This window comes from Thrips palmi, unplaced genomic scaffold (assembly GCF_012932325.1).
Source record: "Thrips palmi isolate BJ-2018 unplaced genomic scaffold, TpBJ-2018v1 HiC_scaffold_10, whole genome shotgun sequence".
Lineage (NCBI taxonomy): Eukaryota > Metazoa > Arthropoda > Insecta > Thysanoptera > Thripidae > Thrips > Thrips palmi.
In genome coordinates, this window is record NW_023144621.1 from 21446826 (window position 1) to 21470277 (window position 23452).

General features: G+C 63.0%; 2 protein-coding genes across 3 annotated transcripts; one reads left to right on the forward strand and one right to left on the reverse strand.

The window, feature by feature from the left end:
- Positions 1 to 2096: 2096 nt before the first annotated feature.
- On the forward strand, positions 2097 to 18152 carry LOC117653746 (sodium-dependent dopamine transporter). Of its 2 annotated transcripts, XM_034399627.1 has the most exons (14): positions 2097 to 2174; positions 5855 to 6095; positions 10787 to 10921; positions 12804 to 12958; positions 13038 to 13228; positions 13302 to 13440; positions 13789 to 13923; positions 14779 to 14882; positions 14954 to 15191; positions 15331 to 15459; positions 15611 to 15710; positions 15805 to 15905; positions 15985 to 16152; positions 16470 to 18152. In XM_034399627.1, exons 2-14 carry the CDS (start codon positions 5897 to 5899, stop codon positions 16623 to 16625), a joined length of 1950 nt encoding a protein of 649 aa, XP_034255518.1. In that variant the 5' UTR covers positions 2097 to 2174; positions 5855 to 5896; the 3' UTR covers positions 16626 to 18152. The 2 variants fall into 2 exon arrangements, with proteins under 2 accessions (XP_034255518.1, XP_034255510.1); XM_034399619.1 differs by lacking the exon at positions 2097 to 2174 and having other exon boundaries at positions 5795 to 6095.
- A 162-nt stretch (positions 18153 to 18314) lies between these two features.
- On the reverse strand, positions 18315 to 23418 carry LOC117645935 (CREB-binding protein-like; the record flags this gene model as incomplete). Its single annotated transcript, XM_034386506.1, has 8 exons — positions 18315 to 19461; positions 19778 to 20104; positions 20179 to 20451; positions 22301 to 22432; positions 22487 to 22567; positions 22645 to 23010; positions 23227 to 23368; positions 23414 to 23418. Coding segments are annotated over 8 exons (1476 nt in total), but the record flags the coding sequence as incomplete, so codon positions are not given.
- Between the last annotated feature and the right edge of the window lie 34 nt (positions 23419 to 23452).

Genomic DNA, 23452 nt, shown 5'->3' on the forward strand with positions numbered 1-23452 from the left:
CTGTGCCGCGCCACCCTGCCACCCTGCTCGTGTCCGTGTCATCGAATTAGCCCGCAGAATATGACACGCCGCCCGGGCCGCCGTTGTCGCCGCCCAATCTCTGCCCCGCCAATTTCCACCCTCTCTCCTCTCCCCACGACTTGGCGTTCGCGCTGCCTCCGGCTGCCTCCCTGTCCGCGCGCTAAGTCACTAAGTCCCCTGCTTTACTCTGCCGTCGCCGTGCCGGTCGAGTGCCCGGCCCAGCACGGCCCAGCACGGCAGCTTCCACTCCGCGGCGGCCTCGGCCGCGCAAGGCCCCGCGCAAGGCCCCGCACCCCGCGCACTGCCAGACAATTTATGATATCAGAATCACCACCAAGAGTTATGACTCCCACTCTCCTCTCCGCACCGGCGCCACCGCAGCACTTCCCCGTGGGCCGTGGGGGCGCCGTACCTGTGTCCGCTACCTTCCGACTCCCCTTCCCCGCGATGTCCTGCCGCACTCGGCCAGGGTGGGCCCATCCCAGGGTGGGCCCATCCCGCTTTTTTTGCAGGCCTTGTTCGGCGAATCCCTTTAGCTGCAACGAGAATGACGAGAATGGAGTTGGACGGCCTTGCGGGTCTTCTCCAGAGTAGCAGCAGGTGGTGCGGCGCGGCGCGGCGCCCCTCCGCCACCCTCCGCACGAGGCGAGGGCCTGGCCGGCCCGCCTGGCCAGACGGAGGGGAAGGGGCAGTCGCACCGAGCTTTTCACTTGGGGCCCTTTCATATGCCGCCCCTGCCCGCCCGCCCAGCCTACACTTTCCCCCACCGCCCCTCCCCCTGCCCCTGCCCCTCCCCCCGTTCGCCATTGTCTCGCCCCTACTCTTGGTCCAGTGGCGCTGGTCCTCGGCCAGCAGCCCGGCCTCAAGGCCCGGCCTCAAGGCCCGGCCCGGCCTCGGCCTCGGCCCGGCGCAGCGCGACGAGACGGCGCAGTCCGCCGCCGTTCCGCACCAACTACCGCGTCTTGCGCCAAAGCGGCGCCAAAGCGGCGCCAAAGCGGCGCCAAAGCGGCGCCAAAGCGGCGCCAAAGCGGCGCCAAAGCGGCGCCAAAGCGATGCAGCCGGCCCGCACCGGCCCGTACCGCCCGCTAATCCCCTAAGCCGTAATCCCCCAAGCAGTTCGCAGTCCATGCAGGCGCCGCCATCGCCGTCACGCCGGCCGCTCCCACGGCTGCAGCGCGGCCCCGCCAGCCACACCGGGCGGGCGGTCGGACGGCTCAGGGCCGCCTTCGTCGCTCTGTCTCTCTCGCACCTATAGGGGACGCCCCACGAGTGCGAGAGAGACAGAGCGACGAAGGCGGCCCTCGGAATCAGTCGACAGCTGGCCTGTTGCCGCTGCCGCCCCGCGCGGCCTCGTCTCGTTTCCTTCAAGGAGAGCCAAGGACCATTATCGGGGCTCCGGCCCGCTCGGGGCTGCGTCCTGGGTGCTGGCAGTGCTGGCAGTGCTGGCCTTCCGGGATGGCCGGGCCGGCGGCCCGCTGGACCCACACTGCTACTGCACGCCGCGCGGCACGCCGTCATGCGCCGCCGCGCGCCGCCGCCTCCCCATCTTTCAGCGCACGTTCCAACCCCACTGCGCTGCGGCGGCGGCGGCGGTCGGCGCTTTCATGGAGTGACAGGGCGGGGCGGGGCGGGGCGGGGCGGGGCGGGGCGGGGCTCGAGGGCAGGGCAGCAGTATAGAGTTGAGTCTATTATGCGGTGATCGTGTCCCCTACCTGTTGGAGTGGCCCTGCCCGCACGGCCCGCACCCCACCTTCGAGTAGGCCTCCCACCCCGCCGCCCCCGCCCCCTCCGCGCGGCCGCCCCACCGAGCGGGCCGCGGGCGGAGCGACTCGCTGCGCTACGCGGCGCGGCGCTGCGCGTAGTGACGGCGCTGGGACGGGCAGGGGCAGGGCAGGCGGAGCGACGTCGCGCTCCTCATTGCGGAGGAGGGAGGCCCCAGGCACACACCAGGACGCCCAGCACGCCCAGGTCGCCGCCGACGCCCCGGGAGCTGAGAGGCGCGCGGCACGCAGCGGCACGCAGCGGCACGCCGTGGATGGCGCCGTGGATGGCGCCGTGGACCCGGCCCTGCCAGGGCGACGCCCGGACCCCACCGCCGGCATGGACGGCCTCGGCTTCGGCTCGCAGGACATAGATGCAGCAGCAGTTTGCAGGTGAGTGCGGCAGTGTCGCGGGCAGCGTCCTGCTGGGGCTGCTGGGGCGACGGGGAGTAGAGCGTCATTTGTCTAGGAAATGGTTTTGGGTTCGGGACTGTTTTTACAAATGAAAAGTGATGTTCAGTGGAAACCGCCAAAAGTGCCGCGTTTTCGATCTTCATTTCAAAAAGACAAAAGATTGGTTTTTGGGCCAAACCCGATCTTGAAGAAACAACTCGTGAAAACTCTCGGTGTTCGTAATGGTGTCGTTAGGGCGCGCAGGCGGAGCTCGGAGTGCTCGCTGGAGGTCGCTGCGTTTAAGTCCCGCGGCTCGACGCAAAGCGACGCAAAGCCCGTCCGTGACGCGGCGTGACGGCGTCGTCACTGCTGCCACTCCCCTTCGGCACCGTGACGACCGTGACGGCATTGGCGCGCAGGGGTTAGATTGGCGACAGCAGCGACAGCAGCAGCCGCTTGCAAATCACAATAGTACCCTGCGCTGTAAAGTGGGATCGGGAGTCTGAAGTCCGCTCGCGAAGGGCGCGGCGAGCTTCGGAGTGCTTCGGCGTGCCTCTATCGGCGTGCTTTGGTACTCGCGGAATCCGGGACTCTGCGCGTCCTTTGGCGCGCTTTGTGTCTCGCCGCCCCGCTTGGCATGGAGAAGCAGTCCCCTTTGCCGGACGCGGCCCCGCGCTGACGGGCGGGGCGGGGCGGGGCGGGGCGCGGCAAGGTGTTGCAGCCTTTGATCACGACGGAGTGGATGGCTCGGAATGTGACATCGCGCGCGTTGCGCTGTTGTGTTTGCAGTGTGCCCTCATCGCTAATTGGAAGTTTGAACGCCAAAAGCAGTCTTTTGCGCCACCTCTGTGAGTCCCTGTGCCGCGCCGTGCCGTGCCGCGCCGAGCCCAGCCCTCCGTCAGGTGCACTCCATCACGCCCCACTCGGTGTCCCGTCCAGGCGACCGCCGCCCCCGCCTCCATTGGCTGGGCGCACGTGGGACAGGCCGGGACAGACCTGGGACAGCATGGGACAGGGCTCGATCGGATGACTAGAAACACGCGCGCTGCGGTCGGCAGACTGAGTCGGTCGCTCTGTCTCCCTCGCACTCATGGGGCGTCAAGTAAGCGTGCGAGAGTGACAGCGACGAGAACGCCTCTCGGAATCAGTCTGCAGCCTCGCTTGGCGAGGCCCAAAGAGGCCCCAAAGATGCGGCCGATTCCTCGTTGCGCGCGACGCGGGGCGACGCGGGGCGCTACTTCGGCCTTTCGGTTTAAATCCGGACCACGCCTCATCGCCGCCGCGATTGCCCCGCTCGCTGATTGGCCCATCAGCGACCAATTTTCCAGCACGCCTTCCCCCTCCCCTTTTTCCAGTGCCGAGAGGCGGGCGGCGCGCCGGATTTTATTATTATCATTACATTAAATCCGTGCCGGGCGGCCCATTTTTGGCAGTGTCTCGCTCGGGGCGGCCGGGACCTCAGCTCGCTGGTTGACTAGCTGGCTGGCTCTCGCGCCGGGTGCCCTTTGACGTGGTGTGCGTGCACGCCGTGTCTAAGTGCCTCTGTTGCCCCAGTATGCCGAGCCGAGGCCGAACCCTGTCGAGCCGCGAGCCGCGCCGCCCGTCACACATTTGGGGCTCGAGCAAATCTAGTAACAACGAGGTTGGCGGTTCGAGTCTCGCCCATTCTTTGCTCTTTTCTGCACGCTTTCAGTGCGGTGCGAATCAAATCTGGCTTCATACACACCGCATTACCACCTAGCCTCCGTGAGCCACGGTGGCTGAGAGCGTAGGGGCGTCGGTCTCCCAACCCTGTGAACCAGGGATCGGCTCCCGCTGTGTCCACAATTTTCGGACCACATTCCGACTTCGCCATTTTGCGTTGACGGGTGCTTTCCTCGCAGTGGTAACTCTTTTCACTCCGTGAGGTATATATACAACCTCTCGGCGGTCGGCCATCGTCCGACTGGGAAGGGTGGCGTATGACTTCGTTGTACCAGCGGTGGCTCGCCGAGTGAGATGGGAGCTGATACTGTGAGGGAAACGTGGCAATGTGGCCTGATGATCCGGCGGACACCCCGGTGGGGTACTACGGGAGCACCAGGCCAGTGACGAACACCAAAGTCATTTTTTATCTCTCTCTGTCTCTCTATCTCTGTCACCCTACGATCGCCGGCTACCCTCATAAGGCGGTCCTTCAAGTGTGGACGGCTATAGCGGTCCTACAGGAGCTGAACTATGCGGTAGCAGTTTAAAGCCTGGATACACCGGTTCCCATCCGAACACCGAAGTTAAGAAGGCGGCTCAAACCCCATTTGTGGGGAAAGGGGGTCGTAGGGTTCAATTTTTAAAATTTTATTTTAAACCAAATTTTTAAGAGAGTGGCTTTTATAACTCCGTTCTGGGTACCTTGTTTTGTTTTGTCATGTGGTGAGGGGGAAAAATGGCGATGCGAGAGAAGTCTAGGTCGGACAAAAATAGGTCGCGCAAAAATTTAAGAGGGAAGGAGGTTGGACGAATTTCGGCAGGTCGGACAAAAAGAGGTCGTATAAACGACGTACTCCGGCGTCAGTCGCGGGCGCGGGCGTGTTTTGGCTGCCCTGAACGGTGGCTACACACGGCATACTTTGCTGTTGTCCATGTTCCTCCAGTTTCAAAGCCTGCTTCGGCAAATGGATTGAGAGCAAAGTCACGTGCTTAGTCGTCTGCCTCATGATCTCACCTTTCCAAAAATGTATGGGTTGATACATTTGGAACTGCTTCCTGAGCCACGGAAGGCCTTGTTGTAAGGGTTGGGGCCGTTTTTTGGCTGTGTTGCTCGGTGGGACATTTGAGCGGACTTGCTCGCGACTTGCTCGCGACTTGCTCGGGACATGCTCGGGACATGCTCGGGACTTGCTCGGGACTTGCTCGGTACTTGCTCGGAGTTGCTCGGTGCTTTCTCGGGTTTGCTAGGATATCCATCGACCTTCGCTCAGATTTGCTCGAGCCCCAATGTGTCACGGCGCCAGCACTCTTCGGGTCCGGCTAGATCCCGCTGTCCTTATTCCTGACGCCGATCCGACGGAACTGTGTGCACTCTAAATGTTGTACAGTGAAGATTCTCCATATTATGGTGAAAATGTTCCATATTATGGTGCTGCAGCTGACTCCATAACACCATCGAGAATTCACTGTACCTTATAGTTATTTTGACGAATTTTGTTGGTACTGTATTATGGAGAAAATCTCCACCAGTGCAGCCTTTCACCGTAAGACATTTACAGTGTGGACAACGCGTTTTGTCCCCAGACCGAGCTTTTGCGGCCTCACTTCTGACAACATAACGTAAAACTTTTGTTTCCCGAACTGCAATTAACGTCTGACGTCACACCATGCAAGTACAGAGTCAGTCCAGTGACCCGAACAAATAATGCGTCCTGAATGCTTTTGTCGTCTTCCGGCCGCAGTGGAAGCGAGGGCGCCTTGCGGGCGGGCAGACCCGGCGGCAGCCCTGTCAGCGGGCTTGCCTACCCCCACGGGGTTCACTGCTCTCTCCGCCGGCCGCGCCGAGCAGAGCTGTGAGACAGAAAACCCCATTTGAGCATCCATTTTGAGACCGATTTGGTTCGCAAACCAACCCCGCTAATCGCACGCCGTAGCAAGGCATGCAACAAAAAGGGTCGCGATTCGCTCCATTCTCTGCACGTTCTCTGTTTCAGGCGCTGCGGGGGGCCTTGCAGGCAAGCTTGCAGGCCGTGACCATGCAGACGGCCCGCTGTACGCGGGGGCCGAACCGCGGGGCCGGGCCGGGGGGCGGCGCGGGGGGCGGCAACGGCCCGGGCGGCGAGCACCGCGAGACGTGGGGGAAGAAGGTGGACTTCCTGCTGTCCGTCATCGGGTTCGCCGTCGACCTGGCCAACGTCTGGAGATTCCCGTACCTCTGCTACAAGAACGGCGGCGGTGAGTACCACAGCACCACGGCCTGACGGGCTTGGCCTTGGCGGTGGTGGCGCCGCTCCAAGCGAGGCTCCAAGGCCCAAGGTCCGCTGCCCACGACGCTGAGCTCCAGGGTGGCGAGGAACGGCGTGGAACGCGGGCCACGTGGTCGGGGTTTGTTTGATCCGGTTCCTGTTTGGATCGCCGTCCCCTACTCGATTTGCAAGCCGCTTCCGCCGGTAGGCCGTGGGGCCCAGGCGGTGCCTTGCCGTGTGTTGAGTGACTGGCAACCCCCTCCCCCTCCCCTCCGATTGCGCGCTCGGGGCACAAAGGCGTTGTCATCGACACGCGTGCTCCTCTCCTCACGACCGGCTCAAAAAAGAAGCGCGCAAAAAAATGTGAGCATGACAATGCGGAAGTTGCTCTGATGAGAGAGAGAGAGAAAGGCACAACAAGCATAGCGAAGCATAGCGAAGCATAGCGAAGCATAGCGAAGCATAGCGAAGCATAGCGAAGCATAGCGAAGCATAGCGAAGCATAGCGAAGCATAGCGAAGCATAGCGAAGCATAGCGAAGCATAGCGAAGCATAGCGAAGCATAGCGAAGCATAGCGAAGCATAGCGAAGCATAGCGAAGCATAGCGAAGCATAGCGAAGCATAGCGAAGCATAGCGGGGCGCGGCAGTAGCAGCGCCCAGCGCAAGCGCAGCCCTCGATGTGCGAAAACGCGTCGCGCGTTCCGGGAAGACTTTCGATTGTTCGTCTCGTCTGCGGCTCGTGCTTGGACCGCCCTGTCTATTTAGCGTCCGTGCCGCCAAAATTTCGCCGTCGTCTCTCCCTTGCCGCGACGCGCGCGCACACACGCCCACACGCACGCTCACACGCGCTCCTCCTTAGCTGTCATTAGAACAGTAACAGCTTTCCCAAAGTGCGGCGCGCCGCACAATGCGGCTCTCCATTTTCCCTTTCTTCCCCGGGCGCCCTCCTTGCCTTTTTTCGCCTTTTTTCGCCTTTTTTTTTTCATTTTCCCTTTTTTTCTTCCATGTCATTTCTCTTTTTGGAGGGCGCGGCGCGCGGCCACCGCCGCCGCCTTTGTTGTCAGATTCACGTCACTCCGCGGACTAGCCACGTAAACGCAAAGCCCATCGCGCACTACCCCCCCCCCCCCCCCCCCAGCAGGGTGTCCTTGATGGACTGATAATCGCCCTGGAATCACGTTATCCCTGGCCGGCGGCGGGACGCGGCGATGCGAGGAGAGGGTCCTGGCGGTCCTGGCGGTCCTGGCGGTCCTGGCGGTCCTGGCGGTCCTGGCGGTCCTGGCGGTCCTGGCGGTCCTGGCGGTCCTGGCGGTCCTGGCGGTCCTGGCGGTCCTGGCGGTCCTGGCGGTCCTGGCGGTCCTGGCGGTCCTGGCGGTCCTGGCGGTCCTGGCGGTCCTGGCGGTCCTGGCGGTCCTGGCGGTCCTGGCGGTCCTGGCGGTCCTGGCGGTCCTGGCGGTCCTGGAGCGAGCTGCAGTCGGATCGGCTGGAGTCTGGAGCCGGCGGCCTCGATCCACGCCGAGCATGCTGCAGCAGTCCCCATCTCATTTTTCGGGCGCGCTGCATCACGGAGATTCAATTACTATTGGCACAGCGTCATATAATGAAACCCGGGGAAAGGGGGAGGCGTCTAGACGGGCGCTGTGCGGCCCGGCGGCGCATGGCGTCGCGCTAATCACTCTCCTGTAGACTGATTCCGAGAGTCGTTTTCGTCGCTCCGTCTCTCTCGCACTGATAGGCGTCCACTGTAGGTGCGAGAGAGACAGAGCCGCGAAAATGACTCTCGGAGTCAGTCTGCGGGTAATCGACGACGGCCCGGGGCGGCAGCGCGGCGCGGCCAGGTGGGACCAAATTGGGCCGGCGATCGCGAATCGTCAGGGGAAGAGGGGGGGGGAAGCTGGCCGCGGAAAATGATTTGGCGTCGAGTGACACGTGGCGCGTGACTTGCAATGTATCGGCGGCCCCCAATCACGCAGTGCCGCCCCCTGCCGCCCCCTGCCGCCACCCCGCCGGCACGCCAGGCCGGCCCGGCCCCTAAAAGCCAAGCCGGTGCGGCGGTAATGTACTTTGAGACTCCTTGCCGGACAAAGCCCCGCGGCCCCGACGACCCCGACGGCCCCGACCCCGCCGACTCGGAAAGCTAAAGTGTACTAACTCGATTTCAAGAGCAAAGTGTCGAATGAGGCCCACTTGAAAGGGCGGCACGGCGGCGTGGCGGCGGAGCGCGCCGGAGAGAGGTGCTGCACGCCCGAGAGCCAAGTGGAGGGAGGGGCGGTGAGGGGGCGGGGACAGGCGGGGGCAGGCGGGGGCAGGCGGGGGCAGGCGGAGGCAGGCGGGGGCAGGCGGGGGCAGGCGGGGGCAGGCGGGGGCAGGCGGGGGCTGGCGGGGGCAGGCGGGGGCAGGCGGGGACAGGCGGGGGCAGGCGGGGGCAGGCGGGGGCAGGCGGGGGACGGCGAGGGCCGGGCGGGGGCGGCAGGTACTGCCGCGCGCTTCACACGCTCGTCTTCGGTATGTCGCACTGTCGTGAATGAATGTGCCTCCGCGGTAAGGGAAGGTATGGTTTTCCGCAGAGACGGGATCGCTAAGTGAATCGCAAGACAAATGATGATTTTCCAGAGAGAAATGTCGTGTGTCCCCGCGTCCTCCATGAAGGGCGCTTCGGTGGCTGGTGGCCACACCCCGCCTCCCCGTCTCCCTGACCTCTCCCCTGCGCGGCGAGGCCCTCTTGCACCACCTAGCCGGGCACGGCCAGGCCAGGCATGGCCGGGCCGCCATTTCATCAAGGAAAAGAAATGAGACGGGAAAGGAAATTGAACCAGCCGAGCTGCCCCGCTGCCCCCAGTGAGTCTCAGTGGGGGCGAGGTGGACGGCCTGGCGCGGCAGCGCGGCATGATGACGCACCCCAACACCTCCAGGGCTTTGCTCCAGGGCTTTGCTCCAGGGCTTTGCTCCAGGGCTGCCTCCCTGCAGAGCTTCTAGCAGACCTCGGCGGCGGCGGCGGCCGGGCCGGCAGGAAATCAGGTGCCAGTTTGTGGAGCACAACACACGTCAAGCCTGCGACGGCCTCGGCGGCCGCGGCGCCGCGAACGTCGGCGGGGGATGGGGCCGTGCCGTGCTGGGCCGTGCCGTGCTGGGCCGTGCCGTGTCGGGCCGTGCCGTGCTGGAATGAGCAACGAGAGGGGAAAGGAGCAGCGCTGCAGTTTCCTGTCTATAATTGGGCCGCTGGCAGAGCTTTTGAGTCGCCGGCTCAGAGGGGTGAGGCGGGGTGGGGTGGGGCGGGGTGGGGGTGGGGCGCCTTCTCCGGACAGCGCGGCGGCGGCCGGCGGGACCACTTCCCCTCTCCTGCCTTTAGGGCCTCCTTGTCTTCACACGCGGGGGCTTTTGACGCAGCGTCGCCGACAGACGTGGCCTTCATCTTTTTGCCCCTGCCGACGGATACCTTGCCGAACTACGGCTGCCCGCCGTCCCCGCCACCCCCGCCTCCCCGCCGCGCCACGCCGGTGGCCTTCTGATGGATGGTGGCTGATCCGGTGCGGCGCACAGCGACACAGTGGAAGGGTTGGCACGGCCTCGCCGCTCCGCGCCCGAGCACCATGAGCAACGCACCGCCAGCCCGTCACCCGGCGTATGATTCAGCACCAAGCAACCGCAACATTTCCACCACGGCCCTGCCAGGGCCTCGCCAGGGCCTCGCCAGGGCCCAGCCTCGCTGGTCGGCCCGCCGTCTTGGCCATGATGGGTGCTGGGCGAGCGGCGCGCGGTGGACACGCTCAAGGCCCTGACGGCCGTGACGCCCTCGGAGACGCTGTAGGCAATATCGAGGCGACGCCTCGGCGCCCTGCACCTGCGCCAGGGCTTCCAGGGCGTGCCCACCATCCATCTCGCCACCTGTACGCGGCGCGGCGGCCGGGGAAAAGGGGAACGGGGTAGACACGTTAGGTAACAATCTTGATAACGATTCCTGCAGCAGGGCCGCCGCCTGCCCTCCAGGATGACGATGACGACGACGAGCTTCTTCAGCCTAATCTAACCGATCTAACCCTGCCTTGCACCGCTGCCCCGCCGACCGGCCGGGCCCCGTCTGGAAAATGAAATGATCCCCTATTGCCCGTGATTACCTTTGGGAACCCCGCTCAGCAGCCGAGCCCGCCGAGCCGAGGCACTGATTCGAGGTGTAATTCTGCCCGTGGTGGAGGCGGGGGTGGGGGTAGGGGCGGGGGCCTGCGCAGCGCGCTGTGGAATTCATTCATGCAATCCTTGCAGTCCGCGGGGTGCTCTCTGTGGCCTCTGCGGCTATCGCCGGCCGCAATCCGATGGAAGAATAACACGGCCCGCTGCCGCCCTGGCCGCCCTGTTGCTGGCCCTGGCCGTGGCTGTGGCCGTGCCTGGCAGCGTGGCAGCGTGGTCGAGGCCCGGCGATCCGGCCGAGGGACTTAAGGGCTCAGCAGGGAGGGGGAGGCGCGGTGAGGGCGTACCGCGGTGAGGGCGTGGCGTACCAGGGCGTACCGCGGGGAGCGGGGCTGCCCTATCTTTGATGCCGCGCTCTCGAGGGGGACCCCGACACAGACACCGGCTAGTCTTTATCACCCTGCTGCCTGCCGGGCTGCGGGGGCGTTTCCCGCGACACTCTAAATCCCTACTTTTGTCATTTCTATGGATGTGTGTCCGTTTCTGTTGGCAGGAGCGTTCCTCGTGCCGTACTGCATCATGCTGCTGATTGGAGGCATTCCGCTGTTCTACATGGAGCTCGCCCTGGGCCAGTTCCACCGCAAGGGCTCCATCACCTGCTGGGGCCGCATCGTGCCCCTGTTTAAAGGTAGAAGACCTTGCCAGAAGACCGGTGGAGGCAGCCAAAACTCTAGACGCGTTTTGAGCTCGTGAGTCACTAAAGGGGCTTCGACTCGATCGTGTGACCCCACCAATGGATTCCACGTTCGGAGAGCAGTTCATTGGTGGGGTCACAGGATCGGTTCGAGTCCCGCTTAGCGACTCTGGAGTTCAAAACGCGTTCACAGTTTCGGCCGCCTCCACCGGTCCTCTGGCAAATCCACTGTGCAGCCCGCCCGGGCTGGAAGACGGGCTGGACGACGGAACGTAGCGGTGTCCTGGCATCGCGCAGCACGCGGAGGCCTCCCTCTCGGACATGTCGCGGCACCCTTTTCTGATTTTCCCCCACCCCACCCCGCCTCGCCCCGCCCCACCCGCCGCGCCCCACTCTGGCAAGGCTGCCGGGCCGGATGCGCGGCAAGGCCTTCCAATGTTCTGCAGGAACTCCAGACCAGGGTGAAGATGGAGAGGCGGTGGCGGCCGGGATTTGAGGCGGGGAAGGGAGGCGTGGCGGGAAGGGTGAGGTGGGTTGGGCGGGGCGGGGCGGGGCGGGGCGGGGCGGGGCGGGGCGGGGCGGGGAGCAGCAACAGCTGACCCGCGCGGACCATTATCGTTCCTCGGGCCTCCAGCCCCTCCAGCCCCTCCAGCCCCTCCAGCCCTTCCAGCGCCACCTCGCGGAAGGGCGGCCTTCCTTTCATTTCGTCATTTCGTCATTTCGGCCTGCGACTGCGACGCGACGCGGCGACGCGGCCACGGCGGAGTGGCCGATGATCGTTGCGAGGGACGACGCCGCGTCTGAAAGTCTCAATCGGCGGCCACGACTCGACAGGCATCGACGTGCCGAGCGGGCACTGCTTGACGTGCGCGCGTCAGACACGCGTCGTGCACGCGCCCTGTCGTCAACGCCGACACCACCAGCTCATCTCCGGCCTGCCGCTGCCTGCCGCACCGCCCCTCCCCCTCCCCCTTCGCGGTTGTGTTAAGGAAGAGCAGCTTTCTCGCTGGGATCTCGCGGTGTAAACACGGCGGCGGGCACGGCGAGGTGCCCTGGGCGGGCCGCTGTCTCGGTCGCGCCCCCTAATTCCTCCACTCATCCCGTCTCTCTCCGTCCACCCCTCCCCTCCCCCCGCGATCTGCTTGGGGAGGCTTCTGACGCGCCGGAAGCTTCCTCCCGTCCCACCCGCAGCCCATCCTGCCCCCCATGTTGGTGGTGGGCCGGAGCCCCGCTAGCCCTGCTGGCACTACCAGCGGCGGGACAGGGACCACTATAGAATTGATTTGAGATAAGTGAGGACCCCTTCCCTCTCCCTTTTCGTTCTCTCTCTTCCAGCGGGACCGCTCTGCGCCCACTTCCACGCTACGTATTCTCGCCTTATGCCCATTGTGCATTCTCTTTCCAATCCCAGGGCCCAGGGCCCAGGGCCTAGGACTGCCACATCCTCTCTCTCTCTCTCTCTCTCTCTCTCTCTCTCTCTCTCTCTCTCTCTCTCTCTCTCTCTCTCTCTCTCTCTCTCTCTCTCTCTCTCTCTCTCTCTCCCCCTCTCTCTCTCCCTCCTCGCCCCTTATACGCGCCCATTCTCTGCTGCCCTAGTCGTGTGTTCTGCCCATTTTTCTGGTTTACGGTTCGCTCAAGCGCCCAGCCCCAGCGCACCGCCGTGCCACCACGCCACCACACCACACCCTGGCCCGCATGCACTAGTGCCTTTCTCAGGCTGGGCCGGGCTGGGCTTGAAGGGGCGAGGCCTTCGTGACCGCCTTGCCATTCAGTTGCTGCAGCCACGGCAACAATTATTTTTCGCGAGAAAAAAAAGTGGAAAAGGTGCGACAAAAATGCGAAGACCGGTGTGCTGACCGTGTGGTGCCCGTGCTAGGAATCGGGTACGCCGTCGCGCTGATCGCCTTCTACGTCGACTTCTACTACAACGTGATCATCGCCTGGGCGCTGCGCTTCTTCTTCGCGTCCTTCACCTCGCTGCTGCCCTGGACCACGTGCGACAACCCCTGGAACACCCCGTACTGCAGGCCGGTACGCCATCCTCTCCACCTCTGCAGCGTGCGGCAGCGTGTGTCCCGTCAGGGTCTTGAGGGCGTTCTGCGTGTTGCAGCTGGAGCGCTCCATGTGGATGGGCGGGGAGGACGACGCCCTGAACGCCACCAACACCACCGCGGCCGCGGCCACGGCCACCACCCGCTACTTCCTGTCCACGACGTCCCCGGCCCCCACCACCGCCACGAACCGCACCGGCGACGACGCGCCCTCCATCCACTACACCTCCGCCGCCTCCGAGTACTTCAAGTGAGCAGAGCCACCACCGTGACTCCGGTAAGTCGGCCTCGACGGCGTCCTCCTCACCGGCCCCGTGTTGCAGCCGCGCCGTGCTGGAGCTGCAGCACTCCAACGGCATCCACGACCTGGGCAACATCAAGTGGGACATGGCGCTGTGCCTGTTGGCCGTCTACGTCATCTGCTACTTCAGCTTGTGGAAGGGCATCTCCACCTCCGGCAAGGTCAGTGCAACGCCACTGCTGACGGCGAGCCTCGGCGAGCGCCCGGGCGGCAGGCTTGCCGTCGCACACTCGGCGGGACTGCCTACCCGCCAGGCGCTCGCCGCGGAGCACCGCGGAGCGCACAGTGCACAGTGGGCCAGAAGACCGGTGGAGGCGGTCAAAAACCCGGACGCGCTTTGAGCTCCTCAGTCGCTAAATGGGACTCGAACCGACCGTCTGATGCCACCAGTGGAGGAATCCAATGGTGGGGTCACACGCTCGGTTCGAGTCCTGTACAGCTTGGCCACCGGTGCCGCTCTTCCGGTCCACTTCGCAGTGTCTAACGACGTTACTTTTTCCGCGTGGCAGGTGGTGTGGTTCACCGCGCTCTTCCCCTACGCCGTGCTCGCCATCCTGCTGGTGCGGGGCGTCACACTGCCGGGCTCCGCGGAGGGCATCAAGTACTACCTCAACCCCAACTTCTCGGCCATCACGAAACCGGAGGCAAGTGACTCGTTACCCCCTCCGGGGCTTAGCTACTCCAGACTCGCGGTGTGTGAGTGCGCGCGGCGTGCAGCCATGGTGCGGCCGAGGCGCCGTGAGGGCGATCGTAAAATAAAAGTAAAGGTGTGTCCCGTTTACCCCCTCCCTCTCGGCGTGACGGCGTGACGGCGCCCAGACACACCGGGCCACTTGTTGAGGTCGCTCGGCATGCGGGTCACGCCGCGGCCCGCCGAGGCCCGCCGCAGCGCGATGGATATTCCGTGTAAATCCACCCCCTCCCCCTCCCCCGGCCGTGGCCCGCGCCTCATATTTCCGAGGCGGCATACTTCATATTGCGAAAGTCGCCCGCGGCCACCGCTGCGAGTCGCTAGTCGTCGCGAGGGGATGCGAATGGCGGCCGAATGGCACAGTGCGACACTTTTGCATATGAATCCCGCCCTAAACGCTGTTTCCGCGCCGCCACTGCCAGTGGCGCTGCCGGTGGCGCTGCCGGTGGCGAGGACGAGGAGCCCCACAATGGGCCGCCCGGTGGAGCCAGCATTGTGCGCGGCCGCGCGGACGGCCGCCGTGCCGCCGTCATGGACCCATGGACGTGGACGGGAAGGCGACGCGCGCCAAACGCCGCCCGCCGTCTGCCGTCTGCGCCCCAAATCCAGCTGTACAGACGAGTTGCTTTCAATTTCGTCGGTGGGGTCGCAATAATTTTATGCTGCGGTTTTCCGGTTCTTCTGATCCGGAAAAGGCTGAAAACCGCGGTTCGCTGGGTCAAATAGGCCAGACCAGTTGGGTCAGGTTGGCCGAAGGGGGCGCTCTGTGTGAGCCTCGGGGGATTGACGGCGTCCCCTCTGCCTCCAGGTGTGGGTGGACGCCGCCACGCAGGTGTTCTTCTCTCTCGGACCGGGCTTCGGCGTGCTCCTGGCATACGCCTCCTACAACAAGTACCACAACAACGTATACCAGTGAGTCCCGACCCTTTGGAATATTAACCCGTGAAATACACGCCATCGTCTTACCATGACTCTCGTCTCAGGGACGCGCTGCTGACCAGCTTCATCAACTCGGCGACCAGCTTCGTGAGCGGCTTCGTCATCTTCTCGGTGCTTGGCTACATGTCGCTGGTGTCGGGCCGCAACATCCAGGACGTGGCGACCGAGGGCCCCGGCCTCGTGTTCATCGTGTACCCGGCCGCCATCTCCACCATGCCCGGCTCCATCTTCTGGGCCCTCATCTTCTTCATGATGCTGCTGACGCTGGGCCTGGACAGCTCGGTGGGTGGAGTCTCTCGCGGCGCGGCGTCTCGCCGCCCGGAGTAGCGCCGCCGAGGCTCGCCGCCGCCGCGCTGCGCGAGGGGTATCGCCGGGGGTGTTCACTTACCGCGCCTGTTGCTTTGTGTGGTTTGTCTGGCAGTTCGGCGGCTCCGAGGCCATCATCACGGCGCTCAGCGACGAGTTCCCCCTCATCGGCAGGCACCGGGAGATCTTCGTGCTGTGCCTCTTCACGCTGTACTTCATCGTGGGGCTGGCGTCCTGCTCACAGGCAAGTAGTGCAAAACTGCTTAGGCGTATTAGGCGCCACGCCTTGCTTCGAGATAAATTTTCTCAAAATTTTCTCTATATTGGCTCTAGATTGGCACTAAATGTGCTGTATATTGGCTCTAAATTTGCACCAAATTTGCTTTTTCCGACAGGGCGGCTTCTACTTCTTCCACCTGCTGGATAGGTACGCCGCGGGGTACTCCATGCTGTTCGCCGTGCTCTTCGAAACCATCGCCATTTCGTGGATTTACGGTGAGTGCAAACTGAAGTCCAAGACCAAAGGCGACGAACCCTCCAGGAAAGCCTTCTGGACTTTGTAACGAAATGATCGCTTTCCGCGGCGCAGGGACGCAGCGCTTCTGTGACGACATCAAGGACATGATCGGCTTCGCCCCCGGCATCTACTGGCGGTTCTGTTGGCGCTTCGCCGCGCCGCTGTTCCTTATGGTAGGCCGCGTCGGTGTCTGCCTTGCCCGGCTTCGCCCGCATCGGCCGCGCCACTGTCAAAACTTGGCTCTCGTTCCAGTTCATCATCGTGTACGGCCTGATCGGGTACGAGCCGCTGACGTACGAGGACTACATCTACCCGGCCTGGGCCAACGTGCTGGGCTGGCTGATTGCGGGCTCGAGCGTGGCGATGATCCCCGGCGTGGCGGCCTTCAAGCTCCTCACCACGCCGGGCACCTTCTGCCAGGTAGGCCGCGGAGCGCCGCGGAGGCGGAGCCCGGCGGAGCACAGTGGGTCAGAAGACCGGTGGAGGCGGCCAAAACTCTAGACGCGTTTTGAGCTCCAGAGTCGCTATATGGGCCTCGAATCGAACGTGTGACCCCACTAATAGATTGCTCTCCGAACGAGGAATCCATTGGTGGGGTCACACGTTCGTTTCGAATCCAGTTTAGCGACTCTGGAGCCCAAAACGCGTCAAGAGTTTTGGCCCCCTCTCCAGAGTGCGGAGGCGTCATTCACCTACAAAAGCAACTTGAACAGTCACTAACCTGCTCTCGTGCCCAGCGCATGCGGTACCTGACGACGCCGTGGCGCGACCACCAGATGGCGGTCAACGGCAGCCTGTCGCTGCCGCACGACGCGGTGGGGTCGTCGCCTGAGGAGGTGCGGCTGCGGCTCATGACGTGCGAGGCGGAGCCCGCCGAGCCAGAGGACGTCTAGGCGCGCCGCGAGGCGTCCCGGACGCGGCGTCCCATCGCCACCGGGAGTGCACCGAGCAGACGCGGCCAACCGGGTGGCCAATGTGACGACCAACTTGACGGCTAACTTGATGGCCAACTTGACGGCTAACTCGATGGCCAACTTGACGGCTAACTGGATGGCCAACTTGACGGCTAACTTGATGGCCAACTTGACGGCTAACTTGATGGCCAACTTGACGGCTAACTTGATGGCCAACTTGACGGCTAACTTGATGGCCAACTTGACGGCTTACTTGAGGGCCAACTTGACGGCCAGGATCGAGTCGATGCCGCGTGCTCGACACACTCGTTCGTTTAATCTGCTTCAGTAGCGCACCACACTCAGATTTTCGTTTCGCTTTTTGTGTTATATTTGTTGATTGAATACAGATACTTTAAGTGGTAGAACCAATAGCGTGTACCAATACTAGATGAAAGAATAGAACCTAGGAAAAAGTGCTAATGTGTACCTTTCGTCGTAGTTAGGCTAAAGTGCCGCTCGGCCTAGGCAGTGGCTACCGCAGATCGACAGCCTTGGTATCGTTGTAAAAAGTCGGTAGTGTTCACTTAGATTGTTACTATTGTTATTTATTTACGTAGAAATTGTCAGCTGGCTGTAAAAATAGATAAAAAACCTTCATTCCTGGAGACGGTTGGGATTACATCATTCCTCGGGAACGCCTACAGACAAAAATATTTTATTAGATTAGTACGTGTTAGTAAGTATTCACGACTTGCCCTGCGAGTCTATGCTGTGGAGCACCATAACTAGGATGTAATACTTGTAAAATATGCCCTATAGAAACTGATATTCACTGTTGGTATGTATCAAAAACATTTCTAGTGTTAAGACGGGCTAGCAGTTGCCTCATGCTTTCCAGTTCATTTTTGTGAGTGATATTATTTTAGTTTTGATACGCAACCGAAAGCGCACCAAACAGCCATTTGGTCGTTTTCGAAGACTGTTGCCTTTTACTTATATATTTTATATACGTTGTTGATTCACAGTGTGATGTTCCACATAGTTTTGTAAATAGAGTAGGCTCCTTGGAGCAGCGTCTGGAACGCGGAGCCAAGCACGCGCGGGCCAACAAGCCAACGCGGCCGTTTGTCAAACGTTCCGGCCAACTAGTCATTGCTAGTCATCGGCAGCCAAGGGTCCGCGGTGGGGACTGCCGGGCCCGCCTGGACCGCCTCTAGCCCGTAGTACCGAGTTATATAGTCATGTTGTTGATGTTTGTCGTAGACCTTTGCTCATTAAAAGAACATTGCCATTGTGTATTGATACTTTGATGTATAGTGGTTTAGCGTAAATTGTTCGGCCCTTCAGACCTGTCCCACACCACTTCAACGCTCCCTCGCAATTCATGTAACGAGGGGGCGTATGAACGTCCTGGGGTCGCGTCAAGGCCGGAGATTCGAATGTAGCGGTGGCCAATTTGTTACTTGTTTAGCTTGTTGTGCTTTCCTTTTTGTAATAAAATACCAAATACAAAAGGAGAACGAGGATTGCGTGTTCATTTTTTATACCTCGAGCGTTTACCCGAGCACCGGTATGACGCGGGCACCGGCGGGCACGCAGCGCGCCTGTGACCGGCTGCATAGGCAACCCGCATACCTCGGCGCGTGGCGGGACGGAGAACGAGTGTGTGAGAAAAAGACGAGCACGTTAATTGTAAATAATGGCTTTATTTTATAAAAGTCTTAACTTAACATCTATACAGTTTGTAAAAGTAAAAACAACGCCATTGCATCATTGCATCGTTGCGCCGACGCAACGGCGAACAAGTAAGTCTCACACTCATCCAGGCACTCACAGAGTCACGCGCACACTCAGACAGTCTCTCATACACTCACGCACACACTCTCACACGCAGGCTCTCAGTCACTCCCGAGTACAAAGTGCATCTGCATTTTGGTATCTGTACAGTGGGGTGTTTAAAAAAAAGTGCAAGAGAGCGGTTTGTGCGTTATAATACGTCTTCGTCAGTTCATATAGCTGGTACACACCCGTTGGCGTCCGTACGTGGACGGTACGAAGGGATTCGGGAAACAACAACTGGTTCCTCTTCGGCAATTTCGCTAAAAATGTACCAAAAAATCTTTCATAATAAAAAAATTAAAAACAAACGCAATGAAAAAAGTACATAGCCATTTTTCATGGCTCAACTCGCCGAAGATGAAAGTTGTTTTCCCGCATTGTAACATTATTAATTACTCTTGAGGTAACTACGTGAGAAGGGGCGCAGACAACGCCACGCCCCCTGAAAAGAATTAACAAGGAGCCTTAAAAATAATGTCAACTCCTTTCAGTCCGCTTGGTTGTGATGCTCCGCGAACTGAGACAACTCTTGTCCGGGCCGTGAGGGATTCGCCTATTCCTTTATTTTCGCGAGTCGTTGGAGGGCCGCGAGGCCGACCTTTGTCTTTGGCTGGTCTCTTTACACAGGCAAGTTCGTCTCTGGCACAGTGGAGCAATATCACTAACTAAATATACACATGGCGACGAGTCCAGTAATAATTCTGACTTGTAGTAAAAACACCGACGCGCTGGCGACGGCCATGCCGCGGCCACGCTGCGGCCGTACTGCAGCACCGCGCCGCGCTCAAGGAGTCCTTGGCGACCCACGGCCGGTCGGCGGCGCGGGCGGCACGCGCACCGCGACTTAGAAGCTCAGGTTGTGCCCTCTGAGGAAGGCGTCGATCTGCCCCGCGGCCAAGGCCGCCCTCTGGTCGCCGGCGTCCTGCGGCGACACGTAGTAGAACTGCGTCTGCGGGGCGCTGCTGTGGCCCGGGGCCGCGGCGTACTGCACGGGCTGCAACACAACGCACGCCGTCAAGGGCGGCACTTCGAGGCGCGGCAGCGCGTAGCCTGGCGTAGCCCAGTGGGCCAGGCGGTCCAAATCCCGGACGGGTTTTGAGCTCCAGAGAGTCGCCAAACGGGACTCGAACCGAATGTGTGACCCCACCAATGGATTACTCTCCGAATGAGGAATCCATTGGTGGGGTCACACGTTCGGTTCGAGTCCCATTTAGCGAATCTGGTACTCATAATGCGTTGGGAGCTTTGGCCGCCGGTGCGCGCCGGCGCCGGTCTTCTGGCCCACTGTGCGTTGGGTCGGCCACACTCACCTGGGCGGGATACCGCGCGGGGGCGGGCGCCAGCCTGACGGGGGCCGCGGTGGACGACACCTGCTGCAGCTGGGCGGGCTGGTAGCGCGGCGCCTGGTAGGCGCTGGCGGCACTGGCCTGCAGGGAGCGCTGGTGCTGCAGCTGCCTCTGCTGCTGCGCGAACAGCTGCTGGCTCTGCTGCAGGAGCGTCTGCTGCTGCTGCTGCACCAGCTGCTGCTGGTACAGGCTGCCGGGCTGCGGCTGCTGCTGCAGGAGCTGCGGGTGCGGCAGCTGCTGGGGAGCGAGCTGCTGCTGGGCGACGTAGGGCTGCAGGCGGTGTCGCTGGACCTGCGAGGAGACGCGAGTTCAGAGCCCGGCCGCTTTTAGTGTCATTTGCTTTCTCTCCGGGGCAGCACACTTACGGCGTTGATGTCCTGGGGCTGGGACTTGGGCAGCGACTGGTAGACCACGGTGTTGTACTGGCCGGACTGCGGGTCGAACACGAGCTCGGTGGAGTAGATGGGGTCGGAGCTCTTGATGCCGGTGCCGGGGCGCTCGGTGCTGGCCACCACGTTGTTGTCCAGCTGGAACTTGCGCAGCTCCTCGGAGAAGTCGATGGTGCCGGGCGTGCTGGAGCGGATGGGGGCGGCCGAGTAGGCCTTCAGCGGCGTGGGGCGGGGAGTCACGGACACCTGCTGCAGAGAGACACGAGCATGAGGCGGCGCGGGACGCGCGGGAGGAGGCCAACGGCCACGCCAACGGCCCGCACTCACGGCAAGGCGCGCCCAGCGGCCGGCAGACTGGTTCCCCGAGTCCCTTTCGTCGCTGTATCTCTCTCGCACCTATACGGCACGCCCCTTCACTGCGAGAGAGACAGAGCGACGAAAGCGACTCTCGGAATCAGTCTGCAGCGGCCATGTCCAGCATGCCATATTCTACATATTGACTGTCGTGCCCGACTGACCGCCACGGCGGCCGCCGCGCGGGTTCCCACAGCGTTGCGCAAAGCCCGCGAAGCGCCGCGCAGCCCGCAGCACACTCATTCCGAGTGTCGTTTTTGTCGCTCTGTCTCTCTCGCTCTTTTACGGGACGCCCCATGGGTGCGAGAGAGACAGAGCGACGAAAACGACTCTCGGAATGAGTCTGCTACGGACTAGCATCGCCACCGCCGCGAACTGCGTGCTGAAGTACGCCGCGCCGCGCCGCGCTACGCGACCCGGACGGATATACGAACCGACAGTCGCGCACGTTACGTGTTGCGTCATGCGGCGTTTCCGAAAAGTGGTCCAATTTCCACTCCAAACCGGTTATCGACACAACGTGTATCTGGAGCAGTGGCGTCGCGGGGCGGCGTGGCGTGGCGTGGCGTGACAAGCCGGCGGCGGCGGCCCGCTCCGCTATTACGGCTACTGCCGCCAATGCCCGCACGGCCGCGGGGCAGCGGTGCTAGATCGGCCAGCAGACTGATTCCGAGAGTCGCTTTCGTCGCTCTGTCCCCCTCGCACTCATGGGGCGTCCCGTATGGGCGCGAAAGAGACAGAGCGACGAAAGCGACCCTCGGGATCAGTCCGGATCAGTCCGCTGGGCGTCTCGTTCTAGGAAAAGCAGCGGCTGGCGGCGTTGGCCGCGCGCGGCCCGGCGCCTCACGGCGTGAGCCTCGCGGCCCCACACAGCGCGTTGCACCTCGCCCATCCCCGAGGCGAGGGTCATCGGTAGCGACGAAACAAACGTCCCGAGTGTGAAAGTTGAATCGCGCGTGGCGTGCGTGACCGCCGTGCCAAGCAGAAGCGGCCCGCTGCCCGCGGCGCCGCGGCGGCCGAGCAGCGGCCGGGGGTCTCTCTCGCAACACTCAGGGGGGCCGTGGGTGCGAGCGAGACAGGGCGATGGGGCACTGTTCGGACCCAGCCCCCCGGGTCCTGGGTCAAGCAACGTGGTGATGAGTCGGCGGTGCGTGGCGCTGCAGCCGTCAGCCAGCGTAGCGAGGACGTGCGGGGCTGCGGGGCGGCCGCGCCACTCCGAGGGCCCGTGTCGTCGCTCCGTCTCTGTCGCACTCATGGGCCGACCCGTGTTGGTGCGAGAGAGACAGAGCGATACCACGAGCTTTCGGAATCGCTCTGCAGGTGGGTCCTTAGCGCCTCGTGGGTCCCGCTCTGCCGCGCTCTGCTGACCGGTCGCAGACATTTACTTTCCGTACGTGCCGCAGCATCCAGGCCACTCACACTCACGCGACGCGCTCACGCACACGCACACACACATACACACACACACACACACACACACACACACTCACACTGACGCACGCACACGGCCATGATACAATGTCGCGCCGATCACGCCTCGCGCGTTACCACACACGGCGCATCGCTTGCACTTTCTCACGTGTGGGGATTTTTTTTGGCCGCGTTGGCTGACGGCCTGCCTGCTGGCCTGCCTGCTGGCCTGGCGGGGCGGCTGGGTCGGCCTCGACGCCGCGCCGCGCCGTTTTAATCGGAAAGCTGCGTGTTGTTTCGACACGAGGGTCGGCCTGGTCGGCCCATGCCCTACCTGCTGGGCCTGGGGGCGGTAGGTGGTCGCCGGCGGCTCGGCGGTGGTGCTGGAGTAGGGCCTGGGCGTGATGCGCACGGCGTGCGTGGGCGCCGGCGTGGTCGGGGACTGGTACTGCGGCGTCGTGGGCCTCTGGGTCGTCACGATGAGGCGGGGGCGGGCGGGGGACGGCGTGGGCGCGGGGGCGGGGGTGGGGCGCACCACGCGGGCGCGGGTGGGCACGGGTGCGGGCGGCAGGTCGTCGTCGTCGATGTCCTCCTCAGAGTCCTGGAAACAACAAAGAAGTTAGCGTGAGGGTGCAATGTTGTTGGTGGTGTCTCGGGATCCCCGGCAGCGAGGCCCACCTGGTTGTAGCTCTGCTGGAACAGGGTGGTGGCGGGGCGGGCGGGGCGGGCCGACAGGGTGGGGCGCAGGGAGCGGCTGGGGAAGTTGGCGGGGATGTTCTCCTCGCCGGAGTCGGCCTCGGCGTCCTTGGCGCCCGCCAGGGGCTCCTCCTCCTGCACGGCGTTGGGGTCGCAGGGGTTGCCGGACACGTAGGTGAACTCGCGCTTGTTGCCGTCGGGGTCCACGTAGCCGTACTTGCCGCGCACCACGCAGTCGGTGCCGCGCGTCTCCTCCTTGAAGCTGCCGTCCGCGGCCTCGTAGCCAAACGTGAAGGAGCCGTCATCGTTCACCTTGCTGTAGTTGCGGATGGTCTGGACGGGCGGGGCCTGCAACACCAGACGCAGTCAGCAGGGATGCCCCCGGACTGTACAGCAGCAACCAAGGCACGCGTTGTCGTGTTGGCTTGTCGCGCTTGTCGGCGTCCAGGAGCAGGGTGCACACTGCGGGGCGGCCGCTGCTGCACTGCAACAAGCACAGTAAAGCGCCCTCTGCCACGCCGCGCTGCGCCTCCGCGGACTCCGACGACTCCGACTCGTACTAACCTTGCCAGGGGCCCCGCTCTCGTTCTCGCCGGCCGGTCCGGCCGCCCCGGCTGCACTTGCCTTCGCGTGTTGCTCCTTGCCGGCGTGCGCCCTGGACGTGATGGCGGGCGACGCGTTGAGGGCGCGCGGCGAGGCGCGGTACACGGCGGCGTCCTCGGGCTGCAGGGCCTGCGCGCGCGTCACCGACCTGCCCGCGTACACGGACGGGCTGAGGCCGTTGAGGGCG

Excerpts from the sequence above, each read along its gene's own strand:
- LOC117653746 (XM_034399619.1), top strand. The coding sequence starts at position 5,801 with ATGCAACAAAAAGGGTCGCGATTCGCTCCATTCTCTGCACGTTCTCTG. Across the intron at positions 13,441-13,788 it reads GCATCTCCACCTCCGGCAAG|GTGGTGTGGTTCACCGCGCT; the intron begins GTCAGTGCAACG and ends TCCGCGTGGCAG. Across the intron at positions 15,906-15,984 it reads CCGCGCCGCTGTTCCTTATG|TTCATCATCGTGTACGGCCT; the intron begins GTAGGCCGCGTC and ends CTCTCGTTCCAG.